This window comes from Sminthopsis crassicaudata, chromosome 2 (assembly GCF_048593235.1).
Source record: "Sminthopsis crassicaudata isolate SCR6 chromosome 2, ASM4859323v1, whole genome shotgun sequence".
Taxonomy (NCBI): Eukaryota; Metazoa; Chordata; class Mammalia; order Dasyuromorphia; family Dasyuridae; genus Sminthopsis; species Sminthopsis crassicaudata.
The window spans coordinates 368,426,174-368,445,709 of NC_133618.1; the positions used below are offsets into that span (position 1 = coordinate 368,426,174).

General features: G+C 37.6%; 1 protein-coding gene and 1 non-coding gene across 3 annotated transcripts; both read right to left on the minus strand.

The window, feature by feature from the left end:
- Nucleotides 1-10,496: 10,496 nt before the first annotated feature.
- Nucleotides 10,497-19,073, minus strand: LOC141556646 (eukaryotic translation initiation factor 5). 2 transcript variants are annotated; one of them, XM_074291102.1, is made up of 12 exons: nucleotides 18,111-19,073; nucleotides 17,661-17,926; nucleotides 16,038-16,320; nucleotides 15,809-15,890; nucleotides 15,296-15,468; nucleotides 15,038-15,149; nucleotides 14,406-14,548; nucleotides 13,926-14,084; nucleotides 13,550-13,711; nucleotides 13,172-13,336; nucleotides 12,928-13,062; nucleotides 10,497-12,565 (listed from the first exon to the last, which is right to left on the minus strand). In XM_074291102.1, exons 3-12 carry the CDS (start codon nucleotides 16,107-16,109, stop codon nucleotides 12,473-12,475), a joined length of 1,296 nt encoding a protein of 431 aa, XP_074147203.1. In that variant the 5' UTR covers nucleotides 16,110-16,320; nucleotides 17,661-17,926; nucleotides 18,111-19,073; the 3' UTR covers nucleotides 10,497-12,472. The 2 variants fall into 2 exon arrangements, with proteins under 2 accessions (XP_074147203.1, XP_074147202.1); XM_074291101.1 differs by having other exon boundaries at nucleotides 18,500-18,985.
- On the minus strand, nucleotides 14,723-14,847 carry LOC141559257 (small nucleolar RNA SNORA28). Its single transcript, XR_012487320.1, has one exon. It is a non-coding gene; the product is annotated as a small nucleolar RNA SNORA28 (small nucleolar RNA).
- Nucleotides 19,074-19,536: the final 463 nt, after the last annotated feature.

The following is a 19,536-nucleotide window of genomic DNA, read 5'->3' on the forward strand; positions in this document are numbered from 1 at the left end:
TGCTTGGTCTTTCTGGGTAGTTGATTCTTTATTGCAATCCCAGTTCCTTCGTTTCCCATTATATGGTATTCCAGGCCCTCTTATCCTTTTCTGTAGAAGCTACAGATCCTGGGTAATCCTTACTGTGTGGCTCCTTTAAATTGAATTATTTGTTTTGTTTTCTGGCAGCTTGCAGTATTTTTTCCCTTAAAAGATTATAGTTCTGAAGTTTTATAACAATGTTTCTTATGGTTTTCCTTGTGGGATCTCTTTCAGGAGATGATCAATGGATCTTTCCAATGATTATTTTTGCCTTCTGGTTCTATATCAGGGCAGTTTTCCTTGATGATCTTGTGATCTTTTTTGGGTCATGGTGTTCAGGTAGACCAATACTTTTTAAATTGTCTCTCCTGGATCTAATTTCCTAATGAAGTATTTTATATTTTCTTCCATTTTTTTTTCATTCTTTTTAACTTGACTGATTCTTGATATCTTTTATCTGTAAGGACGATTAGCTCCCTTTTGCTCCATTCTAGTTTTTAGTGTTTTATTCAGTGGTTTTGTATTTCCTTTTCCCTTTGATTAATTCTATTTTTCCAAGATGGCGTTTTCTTCACTGGATATATATATATATATATATGCATTTAGCCAATTGTATTTTTTAAGGAATTGATTTCTTCAATTGTTATCCTTTTTTCCATGCTGTTTACTCTTGCAAACTTGTCCCCCCCAAAAAAAATATTTCTTCTACCTCTTTTGCCTGTTTTTGAGATTTTCTATGTGAGTATTTAGTCCTCTTCTGAGTTGGTATTTTGTTCTTCCTTATCATCATCTTAGCTTTCTATGCTTAAGGTTCTTTTCTGGTTTTTGCTAATTTTTTTTCTTTATTCCTATTTTGTGACTTTTAAGGTTGAGCTCTGCTCTTAGGGTACAAGGGGTATTGTCCCAAGCTTCTTGTGTAGCTCTGAACCTTGGCTTTAAAGCACAGGGCCCTCTTATGTTTGGTGTCTTGCTCACAGCAAGGGGTAGCCCTCTTGTCTTTCCAGGTAACAGCCTAGTTTCCCGGCTGGCAATTTGCCTTCTGCACTGGGATTGAAAGCTGCCCCACTTATCTGCTCTGGTACTGAGTCAGGGCCCTGTGTCTCAGTTGATGATCTGCTGCAATTAAGACCCTCTCACTGGCTTTCTAGGATACTGTCTGAGCTGGGTTGAACACTGGGCTGAACCTCAGTGAGACTGACTTTTCTTAAATTCATTCCAATCTATCTTGAGCTGAAGGATGATCTCGTTCTATTCATCTCAGAGGCTGAGTTTTATGTGATTTTGGGGAGAAACTCAAGGAGAACACATTCTAATGGATTAGACATTTATCTATTGGTACAAACAAGATATATACAGAGTACATGAAAATAATCTGAAAGAGGATGGCATTAGCAATTAGGAGGACCAGGGAAGACTTACTGGAAAATGTGGGTTTTAGCTGAGTCCTGACAGTAGCCAGGGAATCTAAGGGGTGTAAAGATTTCCAGACAGGAGGACCAATAAAAGATATAGCAATAAAGACAATATAAGTTTAGAATATAAAACGGGAATATATATACAATTATTCACCACCATCATGAAGATAAAGTCCATATCAAAGAGATATTCCCAGTAGATAGTTAAGGTTCTTAACTATCTTCTTAACTATGTTTTAAAATTGGTTTTTCAGGTCATAAGCATTTATTTTCTCTCCTTCCCATTCCTTCAAAGTTCATTGAAAAATTGAAAAACCAAACTAAACCCTTGTAACAAATATATTTTTTAACAAAACAGTCAAGCAAAAAAAAATTCTTGAATTAACCATGTCCTGGGACAGCTAGGTAGGTAGTGGATAGAGCATCAGCCCTGAAATCAGGAGGACCCAAGTTCAAATCTGGCCTCAGACACTTAACATTTCCTAGCTGTGTGACCCTGGGCAAGTCACTTAACTCCAACTGTCTCAAAAAAAAATTAGTAACCATGTCCAAAAAGTATATCTTATTTTGCAACTTCTCTGTGAGAAGACAGGTAGGTAAGCTTCATCTTCATCATTTGTCCTTTGGAATCATGGTCAATCAAGATGTTGATCAGAATGCTTATATTTCATTTTTTAAAATAGATTTTTATTTTCAAAATATTTACAAAGAGTATTCAACATTTGCAAAACTTGCAAAACCTTGTGTTCCAAATTTTTCTCCCTCCCTTTTCCCTACCCTTTCCCTAGTTCCCCTAGTTCCATATTTATCATGGCTACACAAGAAAAATCAGATCAAAAACGTGAAAAAAAAGGGAAAGAAAAAACAAACAAATAACAATAGAAATATGATGGAGAGAGCTATCTGCATTCATATGGAGACTGAATGTGGATCATAACAGTATTTTCACCTTTTTGTTATTTTCGTGTTCTTTTTTTCTTTCCCATCTTTTTGTTGAAAAGAGCCACATCCATCAGAGTTTATTATCACATAATCTTGCTGTGTACACTGTTCTGTTCTTGAGAATTTTAATTTAAAAATTGTCTTTACAATGTTGTTTTTATTATGTATTATTCTCCCAGTTTTACTCACTTCATTCAATCAGCTCACAAAACTCTTCATAGATTCTACTTGACATTTTTATTGTTGTTCATCTGGATATATCTTCACTGTGAATTGGATTTAAGTGAGACAGAGTTGCATTAAGTCCTCAACTTCACTTTCCCTTCCAGAATCATTGAAGTCCAGAACAAGAAAGAATTGCTGATGGTGTTTTCTATGTCTGACCAACCTCTAAGTGCTCCACAGTGCCTGCCTCAGCTGCCTTCATGGCTTTTGAATCAAATTCTTCTATTTGCCCATTCTCTCAAAAGTCTTCACATCTTGGGGTAGACAACACCTAACTCACTGAGGGATTTGAGACCACCAGTTACTCTCAACCTTATTTAGCCTTTCTCCTGAGACAGTTTTACTAGTGTGATCACTGCTCATACTATATCTTGGAGTCCCAGGTGAGAATCGGTTAACAGGTAGACATCAAAAGTGGATGAGCATCCCTGAAAAGGTTTCTGTAAGTTCTCACACTAGAGGTGCTAGACTTTCTGAACACCCTATATATTCTTATAGCAATTATGCTCAGTTCATGCACCACTTAGTTTCCATTTCTTTGCCATTACAAAAATATATTTTTTGTACATCCTTTTCTTCTGTTTAATCTCTTTGGTATTGCTAGAACAAAGGGTATGTATCAATTTGGTAACTTTTGGGGTATAATTCCAAATTGCTTTTCAGAATGTTTGGACAAGTTCACAGCTCCACTGTCAATATGCCTATTTTCTGGAAGTCTTCATAACCTTTATAATTTTCTCTTTTTTGGTTAACTTTGTGAATCAATGGGTTGCTTTGATTTGCAAAGTTGCAAAGCCTGGGAAATGCAAATCTTCTGATTTTCACACTCTCCTTTACACCAAACCACATTATTTTGTCTTATAGTTTTGCTAATTTTCTTTAGTTCTTTCTGTGTCTATTATTCCTTTTATTATCTTGAAGAAATTCTAGTTATTTCTGTCATCTGCTCATATTATTTTTAGATTTTTTACTTTTCACCCATGCATTGCTCATGTTTTAACTCTGATCCTTATTTTTTTCAGTCATGCAATTACTATTTTGTCAGTTTTTTATAAAATGTTTTATTGATCCTTCTAAAGTTTTTACTAGTGTAAAAATAGTAACTTGCCATCTAGGGGAAAGGGTGGGAAAAAATTTAAAACAAGATTTTGTAATGGTGAATGTTGAAAATTATCCATATATATATATATATTTTTTTTTTTTTCATTTCCATAATGCTTTATTTAAAGTTTATCAAGTGTTTTTCTTATAAAAACCCTCTGAAGGAGATAACAGAAGTACCATTATCACTATTTACAAATGCAGAAACTTAAAGAGTTAATCAATAAATGACTTGCCCATTGTCATATAGTAAAAGCTGTATAATTAACAATGGAAAACAGGTTTTCTGATTCTAAAATTTTTTTAATTAATAATTTTTTATTATATATATATATTTTATAATATTATCCCTTGTATTCAATTTTCCCAAATTATCCCCCCCCTCCTTCTATTCCCTCCCCCCGATGACAGGCAATCCCATACATTTTACATGTGTTACAATATAGTCTAGATACAATACATGTGTGTGAATATCATTTTCTTGTTGCACAATAAACATTAGATTCCGAAGGTACATGTAACCTGGGCAGACAGATATTAGTGCTAACAATTTACATTCACTTCCCAGTGTTTCTTCTCTGGGTGTAGCGACCTCTGTCCATCATTGATCAACTGGAAGTGAGTTGGCTTTTCTTTATGTTGAAGATTTCCACTTCCATCAGAATACATCCTCATACAGTATTGTTGTTGAAGTGTACAGTGATCTTCTGGTTCTGCTCATTTCACTCAGCATCAGTTGATTTAAGTCTCTTCAGGCCTCTCTGTATTCCTCCTGCTGGTCATTTCTTACAGAGCAATAATATTCCATAACCTTCATATACCACAATTTACCCAACCATTCTCCAACCGATGGACATCCATTCATCTTCCAGTTTCTAGCTACAACAAAAAGAGCTGCCACAAACATTTTGGCACATATATGTCTCTTTCCGCTCTTTAGTATTTCTTTGGGATATAAGCCCAGTAGTAGCATTGCTGGGTCAAAGGGTATGCACATTTTGATAACTTTTTGGGCATAATTCCAGATTGCTCTCCAGAATGGCTGGATTCTTTCGCAACTCCACCAACAATGTATTAGTGTCCCAGTTTCCCCACATCCCCTCCAACATTCATCGTTATTTGTTCCTGTCATCTTAGCCAATCTGACAGTTGTGTAGTGGTATCTCAGAGTTGTCTTAATTTGCATTTCTCTGATCAGTAGTGATTTGGAACACTCTTTCATGTGAGTGGATATAGTTTCAATTTCTTCATCTGAGAATTGTCTGTTCATATCCTTTGACCATTTATCAATTGGAGAATGGTTCGGTTTCTTATAAATTAGGGTCAGTTCTCTATATATTTTGGAAATGAGACCTTTGTCAGAACCTTTGTTTTTAAAAATATTTTCCCAATTTGTTACTTCCCTTCTAATCTTGTTTGCATTAGTATTATTTGTACAGAAACTTTTTAGTTTGATGTAATCAAAATCTTCTATTTTGTGATCAATAATGATCTCTAGTTCTCCTCTGGTCATAAATTCCTTCCTCCTCCACAGGTCTGAGAGGTAGATTATCCTCTGTTCCTCTAATCTATTTATGATCTCATTCTTTATGCCTAAATCATGGACCCATTTTGATCTTATCTTGGTATATGGTGTTAAGTGTGGATCCATATCTAATTTATGCCATACTAATTTCCAGTTTTCCCAACAGTTTTTTTCCGAATAATGAATTTTTATCCCTAATGTTGGTATCTTTGGGTTTGTCAAAGATTAGATTGCTATAGATGTACCCTTTTTTGTCCTTTGTATCTAATCTGTTCCACTGATCTACCGTTCTATTTCTTAGCCAATACCAAATGGTTTTGGTGACTGCTGCTATATAATATAGCTTTAGATCAGGTACACTTAGACCACCTTCCTCTGAGTTTTTTTTCATTAGTTCCCTTGCAATTCTCGACCTTTTATTCTTCCATATGAATTTTGTTGTTATTTTTTCTAGGTCATTGAAATAGTTTCTTGGGAGTCTGATTGGTATAGCACTAAATAAATAGATTAGTTTGGGGAGTATTGTCATCTTTATTATATTCGCTCGGCCTATCCAAGAGCACTGAATGTCTTTCCAATTATTTAAATCTGATTTTATTTTTGTGGCAAGTGTTTTGTAGTTTTTCTCATATAATTCCTGACTTTTCTTTGGTAGATGGATTCCCAAATACTTTATACTCTCAACATTTGTTTGGAATGGAATTTCTCTTTGTATCTCTTGCTGTTGCATTTTGTTAGTGATATATAAAAATGCTGAGGATTTATGTGGATTTATTTTGTATCCTGCCACTTTGCTGAAATTTTGAATTATTTCTAGTAGCTTTTTAGCAGAGTCTTTGGGGTTCTCTAAGTATACCATCATGTCATCTGCAAAAAGTGATAGTTTAATTTCCTCATTTCCTACTCTAATTCCTTGAATCTCTTTCTCGGCTCTTATTGCCGAGGCTAGCGTTTTTAGTACTATATTGAATGGTAATGGTGATAGTGGGCAACCTTGTTTCACTCCCATATATATATTTTGAAAATAAAAGGCTTTAATAAAAAAAGACAAAAATAGTAACTAAAGTAAATTTTCTAATGTAAGTCAGTTGCTGATGACTTACTCCCACTATAAAATGTTCCTTTATTAAAAGGAAAAAAAAAATTTATCAAGACCAAGTGACAGATGTCATGTCTCACAGAGAACATCCTATATTTGTAGTTCACTACTTTTCTATGGAGGAAAAGTCACCCTTAGTGCTCTGGTACCAAGGTTATTGTGCTTAGTCTGATTTTAGATTTTCTAAAAGCACTGTTTTCATTTAAGCTATTGTGGTCAGTATGCATTTTGTTTTTTTGGTTTTCTTTATCAGTTTCTATTTCCTATGTGTTTCCTATAAATCTCTGAATTTTCAATTTTCACTTATTACATAATATTTCATTAAATTCAAGTATAATTTATTATCCTCCAATTATCATACTTTGTTTTTGGCTTACACAAGAGCTGATTTTTAAACTATTTTGTTATCTTTGGTACTTTTCTAACTTCATTTGGGGATGTGCCTAGTTGTGGGATAACTTAGGTCAAAGATAAGTCATGCTTTTTCATATATAATTCTGCTTCTCAGAAGTATGTGTGCTTAACTTTCACAGCACATTCACAGAAAGACATTCATCCTTACCAATTTGATATTAAGTGAAAGCTGAGTTGTTTTTCTTATTAGTAATGAGATTTTTCCCCCCATAGGACAGATTATAGAAACTATTTAAAATATTAGTTAACAATTATATTGCATTTTAATATTTACATATTATCTCATTTGATCCTTACAACCACCCTGTGAGATGGGAGCTATTTCTGTTCCACAGATAAACTGAAGACAATAGGCTTGGTAAGGTTTGAAAAGGCCATATCTTAATTCTCATTATCCTTGGCTTTTCTTCAGACTTTGATACTATTCATCATTCTCTACTTGATACTCTCTCTTCCAGGTTTTCAGGACACTGTCCCATCAGAGTTCTCCTATGTATTTGCAGGTGTTTTCCAATGCAGATGAGGTATTTCAGAGGACTAGCACCTCTGGTGTGAGAGGCCTTTTCAAGGGCTGCTCATTCAGCCTTTGGTGGTGTTCTGTCATTTGACTTTCACTTATGGCTTCAAACTGTAGCATGAGCAGCAGCTATACCTGGGGGTAAAACCCATAGGCAAAGGGTAATTGATGAACTTCCAACTCCTCTGTGATTAAGGGAATGTCCACCCCAAGCATGTGAAGATTTCCCTAGGGGAATGAGCAGGTGAGAATAATTTCAAACTCATCTTAAAAATCAATTATCCTTTTCCCCAAACCTCTCAAGTCTTCCACATTTCTAGTTCTGCCGAGTATATTGTGACCTATTCTAGGTTGGCAATCAAAATGCTATCCTAACTTCCTTCACACTACATATGCAACTGCTCCCAAGTCTTATTTCTGTTGTAATTTGCCATCAGCAGATCTGTACTCTTCTACTCAGTAACTTGTGGTGCTATCTTCTACATAAACTATGTAAAATTCAAATTTTTAAAACCCTTCATAATCCAGTCCCCCAAAATGCCTTTCCAGCCTCATGTTGCTCTTCCTATTCCTATTGAATGTACCCAACTTTTTTGCCGTTCCTTACAATACTCAAACCTATCTCATGCCTTTTGTATTCATCCCTGCCAACATATTTCCTCCTCTGCTTCACAGAATTCCTTAATTTCCTACAATGCAGCAAAAGCACCTTTTTGTGAGGTTCTTCCTGAACTATGTACTTTATGTATATTTCCCCTAGGAAAATATGTTGCCAATTCCCATGGTTTAGCAAGTGGCAGGAACATGGCAAATAGTGCTGATAAGCCATCAGGAAAGGACTGGCTCTGTGTAAATCTTTGGATACCACTTGTTAGATTTTAACATTTTTTCTACTCATTGTAGCTCCTCTCTACAAATGCTTTACTCACTTTAAATCATCTAAATTGATACTTGTGATTATATCACCCCCTCCATTTTGACCAATTAGTTGTCCACTGCTGTAATTTTTTTTTTCATCAACTTTCTTCTTTGTAGTTAACACTTAAAGATTATAATATATACTTGCATCTTTAAAGCTATCTTGAAGATTTGGATTAGGCTTCTTGTATATATTGTACCTCACTCTCAAAACTATTAAGGCAACATATTACAGGTCTAATCCAGGGTTCTTTATACATGTTAAAAATCTGATAGGAAATTGTCAAATACCAAATCATTTTATGCTTATGAGCACAGGGCAGAATGTTATTATGGAAGTGGTACTTAATTGGTCTTTAAAGATGGCTTATTTCAACAGTTATTTTAGATAAACATTATTGTATCACAGGCATAGAGAAACTAAGATTTGTAGACTTGTATGGAATAGATTGATAAAGTATGTATTTTTATGTGTTTTCATGTTTCCCCTAGATTTGTATAATATGTGCAGGCTCTTATTTACTTGAAACCTTGGCCAGCTATAAACATATGTACTTAAACCTGTGCTGATGACATTTCAGTATTTGACATTTATCCTTTAGTCTATTAGCTTGACCTAGGTACCTGCTTGATTAAAGGCTAGTTTTGTTTCCTAGAAATCGGATTTCAGGTTAACAGAAACCTGCCATTCCAATCTCTGAATAGCAACAACCACCAATTAGATGCCTCCCCCTCTCCTTTTCAATGCTCTTATTTGTGATGTAATCTCTTGTATAAAAGCTATGTTACTTCTTTAGACTTTTCTTATCTTGTGATGGGACAGCTCATCCTCTGGAGGTTTTTAATAAACTTTTCTGCTTTCTACTGAATGATCTCTGAGTAGTCATTTTGCGTAAGGGTCTTCTACATCCCTCACAGATGGAACAGTGGAAGTTACTCAGGTTAAAACACAGCTTTTAGATGAATTTAGGGACCAGAACAGACCAGAAATTGATAAGAATATAGAACACTTTGAATGTTAATTTTTACTTCATAGGCAAAAACAAATTAACAGATTGATGTATTTGTCTGTTGCAAAATTCTCATGTTTAAACAAGCTGATATTTAAAAGATGTTTTTCTTAGTTTTGTACTTAAATCACATCTTTAGGCTAAAAGGCTGTTCAAAATGCTTTTTCATTATTTGTACCCCCCAACTCACAAGGAGTGTTTCAAGAACTTGAAAGTAAATTTTTTTGCTATAAAGCAAAGTTAAATACATTTGAGCCCTATTTTGAATACACGAAATCCAAATTAGGATTAGCAATTGTGTTTAACTCTAGTTGGGATTTTCTTGGCAGAAAGATAATGGAATGGCTTGCCATTTCCTTCAACTCAATAAATGAGACACTGAGGCAAAGAGGGTTAAGTGGCTTACCCAGTGTCACTTTAATTATTAAGTGTCTAGACCTAAGATTTGAATTCAGAAAAATGAGGACACATACCACTCTAATTCCTCTACACAAATTACTTCCCACTATTAGAGGGAAGGCAGACCACACAACTTAGCTGTCATCCAACACCATCTTGTCTAATTTTGCTCTTGTCTTTGTTGCAGACTTCAAAATAAACCCGTCTGTTTAAAGATTAAAACTATGAAATATTTAGCACAAATACAAATTATGTGGTCAAGAGAACCCCAAGTACAGATTTAAAGACCCTAAGTTAAAGAAGATCGAAAATCTTTCACCTTTTAGAATTCTGATACTATAAATGTTACTTATCTGCACTCAGTCCCATCTGTACCAAATACAAATAAGAGGTTTGGTTGATCACACACTAAGGCTTTTAATTAACCATTGTTCACATTTTTTAGTTTAGATTTTTCCTTTCATGACACTGAATTGAAAAACCAATTTACATTCTTTAAATGATTGAGCTAGTCCAACAAGCAAGCCAAACATTCAGAATGCTTAAGACATTTCAAACCACCTTATAAATAACTGAAAGACCAGGTATCCAAATGAAATTAAATTCTTAAAGCTTTCTTAGGGGGGGTTTGATAATGGAAAATACACAAGAAAAACCCTTTTCTAGGACAGCAAAGGTATTAAGAATACATCTTCTCTGCACATGGATATTATTCACTTCAATTAAGGTCTATCTTTATGCTTGTACCGATGGACAAGCAATGGTTGGTTCATTTCTTTCACATTTAAAGCTGGCAGGATGGGAGGAACAAGTTCTCTGAAATTAATACACAGCAATGGCTTTTCCAAAATAGTTGTAATTACTATTATGTCTTATTAAGAGTTAAGGTCTCACAAAAAATGCAAAAGGCTCAATATTAATCTTTTAATAATCAAGTAATGTAGAAGAAAACAGGAAAGTTTTAAAGACAGTGGTAGAGAGCAAAGCATACAATTGCTCCTTAGGATAACCTTTGTGAATATTTTATTTTTCTCAAAGCTTCAAATTTAGTTACATTTGATCCCTTCAGATTTCACATTGGTCCAGTGTACAAGATTTCCTGTCACTTAGTGTTTCAAAAACTGAAAGATTACGATCCTTGCTACCGTGTTTTAAGTGATCCTCAATGTTACAACCTTATCTCACAGCCTGTCCATTTCAATTTAAAAAGGCTTTCTGACATTTGGAAATTCTGGTGTTTTCACAATACTTTTGCATAAATACTAATTTATTATCTGTGAGGTCAGTCAAGATTTTTTCCCAATCCACAGAAAAGGCCTAAAAAGATTCTGCCTTTCAGCAATGGCTTCTTGATTTCCAGTATTTTTTTTTTTCCAAGATAGCAAAATCCCTTTATAAAGACCGTTGTTTCAAAATGTTTAAAGTCTGGGCCAGAAGTCTTAAATCTGGAAATCACATTAAGAATCAATCAAACCTTTGTGAACATCTGGGCTGAGACTCTACCCCTGCTTGTAGAACTAACACCCATCACAAACAATTTTGTGAATATCTGGCTATTGTCAATGTAAAATAAAAAATATACCAAGTCACACTCTGTATTACAGGTTCTGACTTATAAAGTACGCTTTTAGCTTTATTTCAGTCTTTTTAAATAAGAATGTTTAGAAAAATCAAGTTAGACATATTAACACTTCTTAAAAATTTTGGCAAGATAGTGCCCAAGTTCCAAACAGCACAAGCTATATCAATGTAAAAAGGCATGAAAAGATATCAAACCAAAACATCAGGGCAAATAGCACACTGAAAAGGTATAGTAAATGCCCAAACATTTTGAAGTTGGGATCTAGACTCTCAAGGTCAAGGCTGAAAAATTCTCAGTAATGTTCACTGTTTTAGATTAGTGCACATCTTCTCCCTGTTTTCCCTAAATAAATCTTCGATTTGGCTGTTTTAGGTCAACCTATTTAATCACATCCAAAAAGTTTGAAATTTCACTCAGCAGAGTTGCTACACATACAGAAATACTCCATTTGTTAATATAGAAAGATTCTCAGCTTAGCCCACATGTACATTGCACTAAACCTCAATGACAACATGGAGCAAACATAAATTTGCACAGTTCAAGTTTCCAAAAAAAAAAAAAAAAAAAAAAAAAAAAAAAAGAAAGAAAGAAAAAGGAAAAAAAAAAGAGAAAAAAAGGAAAAGGAAAAAAAAAAAAAAGGGGAAAAAAACCCTTTTAAACTTTTGTTTACACTTATACCCTCAACTTCCAATGAAGCAAGGTGTTATCCCATCATTTTTATGGTGGCACTTTACCCTAAGAAACAATTTCAGATGCCAAATTTGAAGGGTTAGAAATAAGAGGGATTTCCCCCCATATATTTGCTAACCAGGATTAACTAATGTCAAACTATCAACTTTTCCCCCAGGTGAAGCCCTCCAAGAAATATCAAATCTAATAAGCTCCCAAGATCACAAAAAATTCAGCCTTTTCCTTTCCTCCTTTTAAGCTGGCTGAGACACTGAAGTCAGTGTCAATTTAGGCTCAAGTCATTCAAAGTAACAAAGTGAAGAATGACCAAAAACAATTTTTTATTTTTACAACTAAATAAATGTAATTTAAATGTGTCCATTGCTAGTTTTTTTTTCCCCCAAAGTAACATGCTATATAAATAAGCAAACTAAACCTGGGCACTGATGTAATATGGACTCCCTAGATGTCTCACTGGGCTTAGTTACAGAAGACCACTCACAGTAAAAAGACATTTTGAGTACAAAGTGTAGCATGATGTTAAGCCATTTTTAGCTTCTGCACATACATGTTGCACTTCTGGCTGAAAATGCAGAGAAAATCGAAGCATTACACTGTAAGCTCAGTTGCACGTTTTAAATGGCATCAATATCAATGTCATCATCCTTGTTATCAGCAGACTTCACAGTTTCAACTTTAGGTACGCTGGCAGTCTTAGAATACACCACCTAGGAAACAAAGGCAGTTTTATTTAGGAGGAAGGACCCAACAATCTAGTTACCTCACATAAAGCATTTTGCTATAAAAATCAGATGTTTTTCATAAAATCAAATCACATAGGCTCAAAGAAATAATTTTATCTGACTCAAAGTCATTGTTATATAACTATTCTGAGAAATTGTCATATTCATATCACATTCTGTTAATTACCTTAGAATCTCAAAAGGGTTATTAGAAATGGAAGCAGAAATAAAAAGCTTTAACATTTTGAGTGCCTTGCCTTGAAAACAGGATTTTTTCAACAAGTATTTCTAATTTTTTTTTTTAAATAAAATACACTCCTGGAATTTGTATCCCACAAGCAATATACCTCAATATTTTCATCTTCATCTTCCTCTTCTCCACCAGAGGATTCTTCTTCTGCTTCTTTTAGCCATTTTATAAAGGGCTCCGCTTTGACACGAATCTCTTTGGCAAGTTCCTTTGAGACATATTTCTTAGAGGCCTGAACAAAGTGATTGTTAGTTTAGCTTAGCTTCCTTCATTTAAAAAATCTTAACACTATAAACTTTTAAGCAATAACATACAATCCTAACCCCAAAACATTTTCCCACCTTTTCTGACCAGCTAATGATGACCTCTTCCTCCAAAAGGTCTGCATCATACATTTCCTTCAAGATATGTGGAATTTTAGAGATGAGTTGAGCTTGATGCATAGCTACTACGCACTCCAAACCATGAAGAAGGTATCTCTGAGCTTTTTTGTTATTGTGGCAGAACTGTAAAAACAAACTAGTATTAGAAAACATTTAAATACTTTAAACAGCGAAGCCTAGCTAACAAATACAGATTACATCCACAAATATCAGTTACTACTCTCCAAAGACAAAACCTACATTGTATTTCCCCATAAAATCCCCTCCAAAATCTTTTTACTTCAAGTGAAATGCTGTCCATCCCTAAAAGAGTAGCCACAAAAACAAAGTGCTTACTCGTAGAAAATGACGTCTATACTTCTTAATTTGTTCCCGAATCTTCTCATTAAAAAGAACCTCAGTCAAAACAAGAGGACCCATAGCTTTTACATCCAGTCTTTCTGCTTCTGCGACAATTTCTTTGTCAGAAGTATCAATAACACCTTCTTCTTTTTTTTTCTGCAGGAAGGATATAAGAACTGAAAGTTATAATTTGATACCCATTCACAAGTACCCAAATATAAGAAAGTGAAATTAAGGGCAAAGGGGAAGAGACACTGCATTAGTTTCAAAAAGAAGATTCTGTACTTTATTCTTCTGGTAATCTAAAATGCTGAACATTAAATAATCGAAGAAAGCCCTTAAAGTGTATTAAAATATACATATAGTTTACCTTCACAAAGTCAAATAAAATATTGACTCTTTCTTCAACTGTCCTTTCTAGGTCATCACTAAGTGTCAGAACTTTTGCATGATCACTAATTTCATCCATTCTGCGCCTTTGAGCTTCTTCAGTTGTGTCCTCTCCCCAATCTTCATCCTCATCATCTTCCTGTATATAAAACCAAAAATATAGTTTACAACTTTAACAGCTACATTTTGGAAAAAAACTTGAATTAGTAGGCCTTTCCCTGTGGAAAATAGTTTTGAATCCTTAATAAAAGAAAAAACTATCTCTTTGCCTGGTGTTTCTTCCAAATTTTATTTGTATCCTAATTTAAAGCCAAAAGTTCCATATACTGTTATATTCTACATTTGTTTTTTTATTGCCTATTTTTAGGATCACTGCCCACAAATTCAGATCCCCTCATACCTGTATATGGTGTAAAGTTCAAATAATAACAACTAACAAGACTGTACTTCCCACACTCACCACAGCATGTGGAGGGTTAAGTTCATTGGGTGGTGGTGGTGGTGGTGTTGTCTCATTGCTGGACACAGAACCATTTTCTTTGTCTTTGCCCTTTCTATTTTTCTTTTCTTTTTCTTTTTTTCCCGTAACACTGTCACTATTCTCTGAGGAAGAAAGGGGAAGAAGACAAAGTTGAATCCCACAATTTCCATTACTATGCACTTTCTCAAGCCTATCTATAGTTGCCCCAAATAGGATCTTCTAGGTTTTCTTTCCTGTGTCCTGGGGGTAAACTAAATTAAGTTTCAATATAAAGTCTTCTAGTCCTGGGTACTAATACTGTTTAAGTCTATATAACAGATGGTCTCATTTAAAAGAGATCACTGGAATAGGTTAGACTTACTTATTTTTTGCAAGTTGAAATTGTGTCAAACAACTTTTTGTCAGCCACAGAGTGTTACTTGCAATGATTGAGCAAAAAGTCATGGTGGAGAACCAAACCCTCAGGTAAAGATACCATATTATCCAAAGTCTTTCTGGCCTTTTTTTTTTTTTTTTTTAAAGGTAACAAACTCAGTATGAATTCCATTATTATACTGCTTTATATAACTGTTAAAAAAAAAAAAAAAAAAAAGTAGGGGGATACTACTTACCAGGTGGGTTCTTGAGAATGAATGTGCAGAGTTTATGGTTTGTGTCAAGCATGCCTCGATAACCACAGGCTTTGCAAGAGTTACCTATTGTTTGTTTCTTAGGATTGACATGCTGTAGAGAGAAAATATTCAAAGAATTGAGTATAGTTTTCATTCCAGAGTTAAGTATACACATATAAATTAGGTTATGTACTTACCTTTAAAAACACTGATTTCATATGCCAATACAAACATATTTAATGTTAACAATTCACTTACCAGATCAGTTTCAGGATTCTCACACTCAGGACAGAGAACAAATTTTTTAATGAATCCATCCAACATGTCTTGCAGCTTATTCGCCTCATGAGATCCATTGACAATGTAACGGTCATTCTTAACATCAAACTGGGTCTGTGCTCCCAGCTCACAACCAAAATATTTGGTGGGATCTTAAAGGGGGGAGAAAAAAAAGTGAATGAACTAAAAAGTCTTGCTTCACCAATAATTGTTGTATTCATTGCTTGTCCACTCATATACATACAATCATTACTCAATATTAAAAGAGTATTTATACTTGGTTCCAAGTTTTAAAAAACATTGCATATACATATATGTATATACATATAGAAGATAAACTAAACATGAGAAAAGTTAAGTCTTCTCTATAGGTCATTATTTCCAATTGTGTTCCATAGGCTCAAAACACAAGCTTTCAGACTAGAAATATACAAATGGCATTGCCAGCATTCAGCATTTTATTTGTTCACATCTCTTCAAAAGATTACTTACACGTTGGAGGCCGATTAAGCGCCTTTGCAACGTCAACCATGTTGACTATGACTGTCTTTATTCCATTTCCTTTGCCCTCAACCTGGAAAAGAAAAATAAAACACTGTCATTTTCATCCTAGAAAAGACCACTGAGCTTTGCATTTAAAGGACATAAATAACTAACAATATATAAAAAGACTTACTGGCATTTGGTCCTCCCCAAACCAACTGGAAAAGGAAATCATTACCTTAGCAATCAGACGGGGCATTTTGTAGCGATAGAACTGATCTGAAACGCTGCGGTTGACGTTGACAGACATTTTGGCTTATTAGTAGTAGTTTTATCAATAAGATGAAGAGATCTTTGATTGCAACTTTTTGGTATCTTCTGTCTGGAGAAGAAGGGATGACATAAACGACTGCAAGAGTTCTCGGTCTCTGACATGAAAAAGTTTTTGCCACAGAGGCTGTAAGCGTCTTGCTTGTATGCTATATTTCCCCAATACAGGTACCAATGGCTGCGCAACAGCTCTGAAACAGATGGGGAGGTAGGGTGAGAGAATAAACAAAATTTAATTACTTCTAAAAAGAAAAATACCCCCCATTTGGTGTTCTAACAGTCTAAAAACGGTATCTAATTCCATAAACAGAATAATTAAGTTGGGGAAAGAACTTAAAAAACCCCCAAACAAAATGCAGTTAATTTAGAACACACAGGAAAATTGTTGACAATGTAACTTTTCTTTTTGGGAAGGGAGAAAAAAAACAAAACCATTAAAAAAAAAACAGCCAAGGGACAAGGGATTCAACTATATTCTTGTTATTGCTGATATTTAAATCTCCTCACAATCTTCCTATGCATTAGTGACAGGCTAATTGACCTTGGATGCATTGTCCCTGGTTCCCTCAGTTCAGCAGAATTCAGAAAACTAGTCTAAACTAATATTTTGATACTGCACAACAAATTTACATGAAATAGACTTAAATCTAATAAGGTCAGTATACTGCCTGTTAATTTTATGTAGGAATCCTTGTTCAAAATACAAATCAGAAAGATGAGGACATCCCAACCACAAGTCACCTATTTTGTTACACCAGGCATAAAAACTGGAACGAAATGTTATAAATAGCTTACAATTCGACCTACTATTTTTCATTTATCTTCAAAAAAAAAAAAAAATTTGCCATTCACTGTTACCTGTATTCTAATGCAACCACGGACATCAGGCTTATGAAAGACCTTAAGTATAACTTCTCTCTAGGTCAAGAAATAGACGACACCCTAGAGATGGTTTAACTAAGCAGATGGGGTTTGCCCCCAAGCTGCCTCGGAGTTCGGGACCCCTCTTCCCTGCAGTTGCCGCACCCACAGGGTGACAAAAACTAGCAGAAAGAATCCGGAGAAAAGGAAAACGACAGCGAGGAGCAGCAGAGGCCTGCTAGGACTGCGGAGCCGGGCCCTCCTCTCCGCTCCCCTCCCCCTCGGCAGTCTCCTCCCCCAGCCGGGCTGGATGACTCATAAATGCAGCAATTAAGCACTGAGTCAGCTTTTGAGGAGGCGTGGCGCATGCGCAAAGCTACCAGGATCACCACCCCCTTCCCCAGTCGTTCGCCAAACATCAACCTGGGTGCGCCCCCTTCCCAGAGGCTGGGGGGTCGTACCCGCCGACCCCGGGACTTCCCCTTTCTTCTCCAACTAGTGAGGGTTCGCTAAGTAAACTGCGCCACGCGACTGGGGGGAGGGAGAGGTCACGAGGAAATAGAGCCGCCATTTTGTGCGGCCGCCATATCCCCAGGGCCGGGGCGCCTCCTCACACGCTTCCCGCCGCCGCCCCCTCCCGCCAAAGCTCCGCCGCCCGCCCTCCACTCACCGTTTTCGTCAAATAAAGACATAAACCCAACGCTGCTCGCCCGGGACTGGGATGAAGTGTCTGAGGCGCGGAATAAACAAGAGACCGAGCAGCAGTAAGAGGTGGAGGAGGAGGAAGGGAAGAGGAGGAGGAAAGAAGAGGAGGAGGCGGAGCGGGAGGAGCGGCCCGAGCCAGGTGCCGCCGCCGACCAGCGGGGGGGAAGGGGGGGCGGTCCCAGCGACGTCCGGGGGGAGGCAACACCCTTCGGCACCTGGGAGCCTGGCGACCTGAAGGAAGAGAAACAGAGACGCCATTAACAGGAGCCAGTCCCTGCGAGAAAAAGCATCAGTGCAGCCTACCTATCCCACCCGCCTGCCCCGGGTGCCGCTAGTCGTTCCGAGAGCCCAGACCCTTGGCGGCTTTACAGTAAGAGGCCCCGCGGGGCTGGAGCTAAAGCCACTTCAGACTCACCTCTGGAATGTTCTCGCTCTGACTGAACAACGCCGATGCCGCCGCCGCGATCAATCTACCCCCCCAGGCCCCGCCTTCCCTGGTCCGGCCGTCCCAGCCCATTGGCTGGTGGGCCTCTCGAGCCCGCGTACCATTGGCCTTTGCTTCATGTCAATCATGGCCGCCAGCCTTCCCCCAGCGTCTCGCTTCCCTACTTTCACGCCCGCCCTTGCGGAGAGTCCCAACCTATTGGCCGATAGGCCTCTCGAACTCGTGCACCACTGGCCAAGCTCTCGAGTCAATCACGGTCTCCTGCCCGCCTCTGCTTCTCGTCCCTTCCCCCGCCTCCCCAGAGCTCCGCCCCCACCCGTCCCAGCCAATTGGTTGGTGAGCCCTTCGAGTCTGCACACCATTAGCGGCGGTGTCGTGTCAATCAAGGTCTGCCGCCTTTCCCTGTCTTCTCTCTTCCCCTTCTCCACACCCACCCCTCGACCAAACCAGCAACCCCAAGGTACGGCTCGACGAAGACGGCTCGAGATTTCTAGGAGTGCAGTCTCGCGAGACCCGCCGGAAGCTGGAGGGGTTGGGGTATTAGGCGGTCCCGAGGATTGAGGGGGCGCGCGCGTGTCCGTTTCGTTCTCGAAGCGGGAGGAAAATGGCGGTTGGTTTTCCTTCCCGTCTCCACCCCCAACCCCCGCCTTTCTGGCGCCCCGGCTCGCTTCTTGGGGGTGGGGTTTGTCGTTACATGATGGTGTGGGTTTCGTTACCCGGCCCCCAGCACCGGGCTGGCGGCGTTCTTCCTCAGCTCTCGAGCTTCCCCCTCTACGGTAACCCTGGTGCGCGCCTTTCCTGCTACTGCGCAGGCGCTTCCGTCTAAGGTCAAGGGGTCAGCGCGGGGGACGCGGAGGTGGCTTGCCCTGCGCGTCCATGTGCGAGTCTCGGTGTTACCTCTGAGAGCGCTCTAAGGATGACTCAACCCTATCTGAACTGGCTGGCCGGCAAGCATGCACACCGCCTCACTGCACGTGGAAGCAATTAGCAACTTTATAAAGCTCTGATGCGGGAAGAAAAAATAAAAAGCCAAGCCGCTGTATCATTAGGTTGCTCCCTCAGGTGTTTACTGAGGTTTCCTCTGAGAAAGTTATTAAAAAAATGTTTTTTTCTTTAAGGAAATCCCAGGCAAGGCATAAACTTCCAGGCTCATTCAGTTGGTGCTGGTGTTTCCTGTTTAAAAGTAGTAGCTTTAAAACATTTGTCATCTTATTTCTTTATTTTTTTTTCAGGGACCTTTCCATTACACCACAATGTGTGAGCCTCTCATCTTTCCGGAGTGAAATCCGAATCTAGCCCAGTGGCCGGAATTTGAGATGGTTGATGTCGGCTTTCCCCCCACAGCAGCTGTCTTGTATTCCCCAAACACGGGGAAGCCAGAGTAGGGATTGGGAGA